We start from the raw sequence: 11,509 nt of genomic DNA, 5'->3' as shown, positions 1-11,509 counted from the left end.
TTTTTGGGGGGGGTATTATTTTTTGTGCGTGTGATAGCTGAAAACGAGTTGGGCCAAATAGAGTTAATGTTTACAGCAAATATGCGTCAAAATTACCTCAGTTTAAGTTTAGAGGAAAATATTTAATCTCTTGAAATCTTTATCACTTAATTTATTTGTACTAGAAATTTGGTTAATTAGAACGACGACATTTTTGAGCAGGTTATAAAGTACAGAAGCAATAACTAAAATAATGCGTGGAAAATTATGAAACAGGCGTCGCGATTATTTTTTGAGCTGGGGGGGGGGGGGGCAAAGTAAAGTGTAATATACCACCTACGCTACTGGGAATATTGATTTTTGTTATTAGCTTCCACTTGAGCTCGTGAATTATCCTGAATTTACTGCGAAGGCGTGAAAAATATTCAATTCAGACTCTTTTCCTGAACAAAAAGTGAGTAAATTCGGATGAAAAAGGATGAACATTTTAAATGGCTCAAAGTAAAACAGACAACAGAGATGGGACAATAGAATGCATGTAAGCCTTTATTTACAGTATAATTTCTGCCATTCTATCAGCAGGAATTTTGAGGAAAACAGGGAAAACCTGTCGTTATCGGCTGGCAGGAATTGAAAAATAAAAATTGAAAATGATAGATAGTAAATATTTTAGTCTATACCTTAAGCGCTGTTTCTTGGGCAATATATCCTTAAATATAGTTAATTCGTCTGTAAATTTCGTTACAATTCGTCAATAACAATAGAAAAACAGACTTTGATTCTCATTTTAGCATGATGCATACAGCTTCCACTGAATTTAAATCGGTATTTCAAATGACAAACATCCATTTTGGTTCGGGTATTTGCAACATTATTCCTGGAAATCTATCTGTCTGGATTATAATCAATAGCAGTTGGAGTGCCGGCTATTTTCTTGGCACTTAATAAATTTTTTCGAGCTTCAAATTTTTGAGATTTTGTGCTCTAGGTAATACAGATACTGACAAAGTATTTGCAAAAACTGATTATCTATTTTTAGAGATGTACCACAAATTTTATAAGGGTGATGTAAAAGAAGGAAATGAAAAAATAGCTTAGTAGTTGTTTAAAAATGGGTTAAATTTAGATGCGCCGCAATCATCCTCCTCCGGGTTTTACTATATTGTGATATAATATTTATGCCACTGAGCGAGGAAGTGACTGACATACACAGAAAAGTGTCATATAACAATTCCTAATTTGCAACCGGCTGTCATAAACAGCGTTTCAAGTAGCAGATAAATATCAGAAAAATCCATAAAAATAAATACTCCGGAAAATTAATAAAAAAACATTATCTGCAAAAAAATTATTCTAGCTGATTGAGATAATTTCACGAATGAAAATCGGCAGAATGACATCTTTGCCAAATCCCTTAGCAACCATCAGCTGTACAATTTGAGGAATTTCATCTGGGGTATAAGACGAATGGGTTGATTTCTAAATTTAAAAAACTGATTTTGGTTTAAAATTAGCGGAAACTAAAGGTTGCTGAAAATGTTCTGGCAAAAAATTAGTGCTTAATCAAGCTACAACAGAAAAAAAAATCAATTTTACATTACTTTCGTTTAAAAAAATTTTGTTTATTGATCTATGGAATGGTAATTTTTAACTTTTAAAGCCGTTACCACAGATAATTGCTTAAAGTTAAAAAAAATACGACTCATTTTTTTGAAAATAATTGCATGATTCGCTTCTCCTCGAACTAAAATTTTTTGGTGCCAGCTATAGAAAAAAAAACTAGACAAAAAATGAAAACAGCTGACAAATGTTTGTAAAATGCATATACGAGCAGAAACTATTGCAAAAAATTTTTGATCGCTGCCGTTAAACGCTGCTTGTTTTTTTTTCAAAATTATTTAACGTTCTCTGAATTTTGCTCAAAATTGAACCAAGTTTCTAAAACTTCACAAAAAATTTTAGTTAAAGTTTGGTCAATACATATATGAGAAAATAAAATCGAAAAACGAAACGGAGCTGAATATTTGAAATTAGAAGATAAAGACTTGAACAAAAAACTTGATCAGTGTAAATTTTGTCTCCGTTGACTTAATTTCTTTTTCTGATGTTTCCAATCTCTAAAAAATACTCCATTGTTAGAAATTATTGTTTTACTCAAATTAAGAAGCTGTACTCCCTAAAGTCCGCGAAATTCCTCATTTCCTCATTTTCCTTTCTTTTATAAAAAAATTTGATTTTTCCGTTCATGGCCCCCAGCTTACTGTGTGCCTTTGTGCACATTATTTGCTCCCTTCAGATGCACGAGAAATTTTTCTACATAATGATTTATTATGTAATAACACGTGCTCTGTAATTAGGGGCAGCTTAACGTATTGCGGAACGCAAACGGAAAAGATCCAACAATTATTTTTTGTAAAAGTCATCTAATGCTTGCAGGACATATCTTGCAATTTGTTCGCTTTTTGTTTTTGTTGTCTTTTCTAGCTGTATCCCTCTAACTAATTTTCATATCCGTAATTTTTTTCCCCTTTTTTGTGATATTTATTTGCTATAAACTTCTGAGAACTTTCTAAAATTTTAGTTCTGAAAATATGCGCAGCGCTTGACGCGTGAAAGTGAAACCCAGTTTAATTAGAAAGCTGACAAAAACAGTTTGCTGTGAGTCGGTCTAAGTTAAATGCTGCTTCAGTTCGACAATGCTGCTTCAATATGACAATATGCACAGAGGAGTTTCGCGGACTTAAGGAAATACAGCTTCTTAAGTTGAGTAAAATTTCTAACCAATGGAGTACTCGACGTTCAAAAATTTCGTTGATGAAAAACAAATCCCTACTTGATGCAAAAAAAACATATAAAAATTTTTTTTCAAGTTTTTTGCGAAACGTACCAAGCGGCAAAAGCAGTTGTTTCTTGGCTTTAAGTGCGTTTTCTTTGATCCTTTTCTAGTGCATTACAAGATTAATTAATACTTTCTGTTGTTGACCCACCTGTATTTTTTATCTATAAAGCTATTATTATTTTGCCCAACACTACCATTGATAATGTTACCTCTGGACATTGTTTTGTGGATAAATAAAGTGTTACTTTTCTAGAGTTTAAAATTTTTTCTCATGTCCTTTATTGTTCTAAGGTGTCCAACCTCCAATTGCCAGGCAACTGCTTTTTTCCTGCCTTTTATGTACAATGTGCAGTTATTAACTCAGATTGTAGCCTCTGATAGTTATTAGTTTCATTGTAGCGAAACTAAGGGTGAGGCTACATCTAGATGTGGAGAGAAAACGTCAATTTCCGCCAAAATATTTTTTGTAATTCTTAAAACAGTGCTAGCATTTTTTTCAGTTTGTCTCAAGCAGCAATAAATATAAATTTTCTGAACTTGGAAATTCTTACAACTTCGATTAGACTCAAATTGATAATTGAAAAAATTTTAAGCACGCTTTAAATAAACAAATACGTGAAGTGTGATGTTCCAAAAACAGTTTTGCTCATTAACTGGAAGTGTAACTTTTTTAGAAAAGTTCAATTGAAAATTAAAAATTTTCCAAATAAATAATCTTTGATATTGAATGGTAAGAAATTATACAGCATTCCATGAACAATTGACTTGCATTTAGAACAGACTGATCTACAAACATTTCACCTGGTTCCATTATAAGAAGGCTTCAAAACGAACTAAGAAAAACAGTTTTTTTGTAGTTTTGCAGTTTTGGTTCTCCTCAACTACCGAAGCAAAACAACTTGCTGCAAAAGAGCTAGAGAAATTTGGGTTCTGAAACTTGATGATAATGTAGACATCACTTAACCAAAGAACAACCTTCAAACCGCTAACATGAGTTTGTAGAGTATATCTGTACCTGTTCACCATGTCATGAAAAATTTGCAAATAATTTTGCGTTGGAAGTTATAGAGAAATATATCCCATGAAGACTTAATAGTGCCAATTACTGTTAAAGTCATGAAAAGCTCAAACTCACGCAAAACGAATTGATTGTTGAGACCAACTTCTTAAAAAATAAGATTATAATCACAATTTGACAAGTTACGAAATAACACTAGAGTTTCCACTAGAGATTCCAGTGAATTGAATAACAAATATCATTACAGAGAGAATTTGTAGCCAGTTATTGCGAGGCTGCTTCACATGCCATTGCTGAAACATAATCAATACTTGCTTTTAAAAAAGACTGTTCAAATCTGTTTTTCCGGCGATATGGCATAAAAATATATTTTTTCAACTTAAGTCCAGCAAACATCAAAAATGATTCAGAATTCAGCAGAACTTGACTTTCAATAACGTTTTCCCATAAAGAGATAGTTACATGACAATGAACTGAACAGTGTATTGGATTGTGAATAAATAAACTATAAAATAATAAAAAAATTTAGAGTTTCTCCTGGCAAAACCAGTAGGTACGCTTTTCAATACCACAGTTTGTGTTGGATATGAATATCTTGTATAAAAATTGTATTTGCAATAGAGAATTTTATCAAAGACTGAAAAAGGAAAAAACTCTTTTCTTTGAGACCTAAACATGAACGCCCATATTTTACAAAAATAAGAACATTTGATTGAAATTACCTAATTTTAGAGGTCGAAACTCAGCTTCATTTGAGCCAAGAATTAAAGGTGATTGATATGTTCTATATGCAAAATGATAAAACCTCTTCAACCAAAAAATCGAAGGAATTCTCGTTTTTGTCAGACTTTAAATCTGATATGATGATTCCAAACTTTTTTCTATCTGTTATGCAGATATTTTAGTCAGTATAGCATAGAATCAGTACTGTTTGTTTATGTCTAGTTCATTTTACTTGTTTTAACAGTCAACTCAAGGGAAACGTTAATGAATATTTAACTACAATTTCTGATTCGTTATTTTTCGAATCTATGAAAAATGTTTAATTCTCCTATGAAGGCCAGATGCAGTTGATAGCTCTCAATTAAAAAGCGCCACAACAGACGGTCGTTAATATATGTTGTTCTTTCGCACCGAAGCAAGAAAGTTGCTAAAAAACTTCAAAAAGTCACATCTTGGTGCCGATGAAACTGTTCATTTTAAACCTCCTTTTAGTTCAAAAAACAAAATTTTAAAATTGAGGCTTAACTCATAATTTTGAATTATTTCTCAATCAAGAAACTATCAGTTTTAAGAACTGATACAAAAACCATAAATCACTAAGGTGAATCAAATTGATTTTTGCTTGAAACTCTCATTAATAAGATTCGGTTAATTAATTAATTAGGCTGCAAAAAGAACGAGCTATAAACAACAAATTCGAAAAATTGATTATGTTATCTATAGATTAAATGAAAATATATAATACGTTACGTATCAGCTAAAATCTCATTTTTCCAAAATCAATGAGACTAAAATTTAAGTTTACAAGAAACCAACAGAAACAACCAATTATTCAAGCTAGTAAGTAAACACATAGTGTCAGAGCCGCAATTTATAGCACAATAAAGGACAACAGCTTTGGGATCTCATACTCAAAGCTATTTTCATTTATTCAAAACTGAAGTTGACTTGCCAATTCTGAGACAAAATGATAATAAAACCTGAAACAAAAAATACTAGCAAAAGCTAAGTATTCAGAAACACTTCTACAAAAACTTAGAATCATAGTGATGACATCAATAGCAGGCAGTTGATTGCATGGTGCAACACAGCATATACGCTCTATTAGAGCAGAAACATTGAATATATTAGGTTTTACGATCAAATAAAACAAAAAATGGGTGGAAGTTTTACTTGTGAAGTCGAAAACAATCAAAATAAAAATAAAAAAAATGTTCTTGCTTCACTTCAAAAGAAAATACCAAACTTACGCTTCGAAACAACCCCCGATTACTCAAATTACTGCTCTATTGTGAGTTAAAATCCCTGCTCATTTTTAATGGCGCTGACACAAAACTTCGAAAAAGTGCCAAGATGGATAGTAAAAAGTCATGATGAGATAAATAAATTTGTAGCTTATGCATTTCAGCTGGTATCAAATTATAATTTAATCTAATAAAAAAATCTAATTTATTTTACAGAAAACTCTGATAATAAAAGAAATTGCGTTCAATCGATACGAGTTAGCAAAAATTGTTCCTAGTAGGTTTGGTAGATGTCAAGGGTTCAATTAGCTCTGCTATCAGTAAATTAAGATCTGAGTCGGTTTTACGTAAGTGCTCTAGAGAAGTGCGCTAATTTAACTGACTTGGTGCTTTCTTTTGGAATAAATTATGAGAATTTGCTAGATGAAAGCTTTCAAGCTTCCCAAAGTTTGCAGCATTACTGAGCCAGAGAAGTGCAAAAATATCAAACCAAAAATATCAATCAGTGCAAATTGGAAAAAAAAAATTGGCAAAACTTTGCCAATGTCCACTAAATTTTTAAATGCTGATTTTTCAGCAAAAACAGGCAGTTCAAAAAAAATGATCATATACACTCCACATCACTGGTTATCTTTATCAATACGTGGACAATATCCAAATAGGCAGACATCAATAAATTTTGCGATTTTGTAGAAATAAAATCATTCTGATAATGCAATTAGTCCATTTTCTTTCGCCCATATTTTAAAAGCACCCGGGTCAAGATTTGGTAAGAAAAGTGTAAGATTAGCAGTGAAAGGCGGTGTTAAAAATAAACTTTTTCACCGCTAAGCGGCCGCATCTTATTGCGTTGAATGCGGAGAAAGCGGTGAATTTTTGTAAGATTTGGATTCTAGCGGTGAAACTTTATTTTCAGCGTATTCACTGGATTTCTTACAAAAAAGGACTAACATACCGGGGCTCGAACCTACATGTCATAAACCTCTTGTTGCACTGTCTTCAACTTCTTCTGTCACTTACTTCAATGATATTTCCTGTGAATTTAAGATAGGTGTTGAATTTAGCGGTGAATTTTTGTTAGATTTGAAATTTTAACGGTGAATTTTTTTCACCGCATTCTGCTGGTAGCAGTGAAAAATTTTCTTTCACCACTTAAGCGGTGAAAAAAATTCACCGCTACCAACAGAATTCGTTGCAAAAAAAATTCAGCGCTACCAGCAGAATGCAGTGAAAAAATTCAGAACTACCAACAGAATGCGTTGAATATACTTTAGTAGTGGAAAAAGAATTATTTTTACTCAAATTTGAACTACATTGGTTTAGTGTAACCAGTTTTCACGCACGCAAACAACTGTAGTCTTAAAACATGGGTCGTGAAAATATGTGAACCCTCTACGATAATAATATCGATGGTGATTAAGTGTGTTCGGAACAAATATCAGTGTGAAAACTGTTAGGTTGACAACACATTTTGTTGATGGAGAAAGAGAAACATCATCTTTTTGATGCTGCCAACGTTTAACTGATGAAATACTTGATTGTGTATCCACTGTATTTTACTACATGCCATAAATAGAAAAACATCTTTTGTCATGAAATGAAAAAGAACCAACGTTTTGTTCAAAACGCACCAGAACGTTTATTTATTTGGTTGCAGATTTTTCCACCGTTTATTTATTTGCATCTTTGATTTAACTATCAGCCTTTCTTGATTTTCCTTGAAAGAGTTTCATTTTTTTGAAATTCAAGATAAAATTGTCGCGGTTAAAATAAGTGGCGATAGTAGTCTTTATCTACTTGTTATTTCTCTTAGATAGCTTCTCAAATACGAAAAATAAATTTAAACATTCCAAATTACTTTAATTTCACAACAAAATTTGCCGCTACAGGCTTGATAAGCTTTCAAGAAATTAAAAAATTTATTTGTTATTTATTATGAGCCGAATTTGAGACCAATTTATTTTCGAGATTTGAGTACACATAATAAAGAACAGTAATAACAATATTACTCGTTATAATGTGTGTGTATTTATAAACCATGCGTTTAATTAGCTCTAAACATGAACTGTTCACTTTATTCGAATCAAATTGACCATTTTCATTATCAAATGCACATTGCGTTTTAAAGTATGGATTTTTTCTATCATGTAGTATGAAATCGAGCTTGGTCGTTTGTCTTTACTATCGAAATCCAATTTTCTTGTAGCTTTTTGTAAAAATTTTCTATTTGATCATTTAAATCAACAATTCGTTCATTATTAGTTGTTAGTCATTACTAGTTAGAACTGATGCAAGTTATTTGAGACCATTTTTCATTCTTTCCCATAAATTCTGCTTACTTTATAAATTTTAAATGAAACCATTATAATCAATTATTTCATTACTAACTGGTTGTCATAGTAGTTATAACTAGTGGTTATATAAGTAATAGGAGTATGCCCCTTGGAGGCAGTGGTTTCTCCCTCCTCAGCCGGGGAGTGGGTACAAAAGTTCACACTAAGTCTGGACACGACAGATTGGACATAGTCTACGAACCACAGGTAAACAGGCCTCACCTTCATTCTCTTCCGGAAAACAGGCTCCAGCTGGTGCGTTAATGCTGCTCGTTAAGCAAGAATCATCGGCCATGTATTCCCAGTTTGAGGTGCCATCCGGAAGTGACCTCTGATCATCCGAAGGCCAACGCACACGGTGTGTTCCCAGACCAAAATTACAGGGTCTGGGTTTTGGTTCCGGATGGGAATAGTCTGATCAGGGGTCATCTGAAGCGCACAATCGCCTGGGCCATGGTCGCACAATCGTCTGGACAATGGTCTGGGTTTCGTCTGGGCCATGGTTGCACAATCGTCTGGACAATGGTCGCACAATCGTCTGGACAATGGTCTGGGTTTCGTCTGGGCCATGGTTGCACAATCGTCTGGACAATGGTCGCACAATCGTCTGGACAATGGTCTGGGTTTCGTCTGGGCCATGGTTGCACAATCGTCTGGACAATGGTCGCACAATCGTCTGGACAATGGTCTGGGTTTCGTCTGGGCCATGGTTGCACAATCGCCTGGGCCATGGTCGCACAATCGTCTGGACAATGGTCTGGGTTTCGTCTGGGCCATGGTTGCACAATCGCCTGGGCCATGGTCGCACAATCGTCTGGACAATGGTCTGGGTTTCGTCTGGGCCATGGTTGCACAATCGTCTGGACAATGGTCGCACAATCGTCTGGACAATGGTCTGGGTTTCGTCTGGGCCATGGTTGCACAATCGCCTGGGCCATGGTCGCACAATCGTCTGGACAATGGTCTGGGTTTCGTCTGGGCCATGGTTGCACAATCGCCTGGGCCATGGTCGCACAATCGTCTGGACAATGGTCTGGGTTTCGTCTGGGCCATGGTTGCACAATCGTCTGGACAATGGTCGCACAATCGTCTGGACAATGGTCTGGGTTTCGTCTGGGCCATGGTTGCACAATCGTCTGGACAATGGTCGCACAATCGTCTGGACAATGGTCTGGGTTTCGTCTGGGCCATGGTTGCACAATCGTCTGGACAATGGTCGCACAATCGTCTGGACAATGGTCTGGGTTTCGTCTGGGCCATGGTTGCACAATCGCCTGGGCCATGGTCGCACAATCGTCTGGACAATGGTCTGGGTTTCGTCTGGGCCATGGTTGCACAATCGCCTGGGCCATGGTCGCACAATCGTCTGGACAATGGTCTGGGTTTCGTCTGGGCCATGGTTGCACAATCGTCTGGACAATGGTCTGGGTTTCGTCTGGGCCATGGTTGCACAATCGGCGGTTAATTTTGTCTGGCACGGTCTGATCAGAGGTCACTTCCGGATGGCACCTCAACCTGGGTTATTTAACGCATGCGTGGGCAGCGTACCCCCTGGGTGCAATCAGATATGGTCTCCGTCATAAACGACGACAAACTTAAACCTCGACATGGGTCTGTTTGGATTCTAATTCTTTAAAATATCAGACCTGCCAAGCTAGTGTTCAAACAAAACTCCAAAAATCATTAGCTACTATGGTTATTTCGGACGTCATTAATTAGCTCACTGACGTTCTCCTGTTTCAAGATAGGAACTGAAAACGACCTAACATAGAAATTACGATTGGCCTAGCCTAGAAAACTTGAGTTTCTGAAATTGGAATTAGGTTGGTCTCATTTTCAGTCGTGATAAATCCAGATGAAGTCGCAAGAGCTACTTTTGCCTAGGAATATAGACCTGATCAAGCCCCTTAAGCTTTAAATAGCAAAACGGGGCCCAATGCAACGCTAACTTCAAAAAAAAATTGAGCTCAGTTATTTAATGAAATTAGCAATAAAAACCATTTCCAGGTCTGAATTGGCATTTTTTAAAAAAAGAAATGGGTCAAAAAGGAATTTTCGCCATCAGAAAGTTCACATTTTCAGGAAAAAAATTATTCGAGAGATAACTAATTTCGCTATTCCACGACAATAAATATATTTGATTTTATGAAATGTTTTTCAAACATGGAATTTGCTTCAAAGATGTAAGACTTTGCCAAAGAATGATTTCAAACAAGTGTACTTTATTTAAAGCAGGTTTAAGTTTGAAAAGATCGATGCTTTTTTAATAATTGTGCATGACAGGGTGATTAAATTCAGTGCCAAATTATAATATTTGTTGAAAACACTTTTGCTCAATTTTTTGACGAATTCACTTGCAAATGTATATATATATATATATATATATATATATATATATATATATATATATATATATATATATACATATATATATATATATATATATATACATATATATATAATAATAATAATAATAATATAAAAAGGAATTCAACCAAACATGGTTACAATCAGTTTGCTAGTCCCCAGATTAGGGGAGAAATCAAGTTACAGTAATTAAAATTTCTCGAAAACATTCCATCCCATCATGAAAGGTAACTTTTAAATTTGAATCTTTTCACTGCCACCCCTTCCAAAAAGCTCTTCACTTCTCTTGGAAACTGACATGGAATTTTGTGTGGTGAATAATTAGAAAAACTGTTAAGATGAGACAACGAATTATTGAATCGGGCCACTCTATTAAAGTAATTATCTTCAGAACGTTTCCCAAATGTTTTTGCTGACTTCAATAAAAATTTTTCCACTTGATCTGTTCTTTGGACAACCAAAAGTTATTCACCAGTGGTCTGAGTCATTCATAGAACTTAAGCCCACTAAAATCTTGTTAAGCAGAATTTAGGTCGTTGGGAATTATAAAATAACTGACTGGCAACAGGCGATTTCGAACTATTTAGAATCATATGTATTTTTATATGAGAACTCGAGAATGCTGAATTTGTCAAAGTTGAAAATTTAGTTTGTTTGAACCAGACCATTCGATAGCTCTATTTATATCAAACTGAAGATCTTCGCGTTCTGAAATCCGTCCTATTATTTTCGTATCATCAGCATAAAGAAATGTTTTATTAATAGAATGATCAGGTAGGTCATTTGTGTTCACGGAGAACAGAAACACAGTAAATATTGATCCATGGGACCCCCGCTTAAGATTTTTGAGAAAGTCGACTAATTGTTTTCAATTTTTACTCTCTGCTGTCGATTAATTAGATATGAAGCAAAAAAATTCAAAAGATTTTTGTCAAATCCAAAACGAGCGAGCTTTTGAAAAACAGTAATAAAATTAATCGTATCATAAGCTTTAGCCATGTCCAAG

At 34.6% G+C, this 11,509-nt stretch overlaps 1 protein-coding gene across 1 annotated transcript in view; it reads left to right on the top strand.

The window, feature by feature from the left end:
• The first annotated feature begins 7,861 nt into the window (after positions 1-7,861).
• Positions 7,862-11,509, top strand: part of LOC142342394 (uncharacterized) — a 44,887-nt gene continuing 41,239 nt past the window's right edge. Inside the window, exon 1 of the mRNA XM_075393710.1 lies at positions 7,862-8,343. Within this exon, the coding sequence (XP_075249825.1) occupies positions 8,239-8,343 (105 nt within the window). The 5' untranslated portion in view covers positions 7,862-8,238. The remainder of the gene's footprint in view (positions 8,344-11,509) is intronic.

Source organism: Convolutriloba macropyga, chromosome 7 (assembly GCF_964194025.1).
Source record: "Convolutriloba macropyga chromosome 7, txConMacr16.3, whole genome shotgun sequence".
Classification (NCBI taxonomy): domain Eukaryota; kingdom Metazoa; phylum Xenacoelomorpha; order Acoela; family Convolutidae; genus Convolutriloba; species Convolutriloba macropyga.
This window is presented reverse-complemented; position numbering and strand designations above follow the sequence as displayed.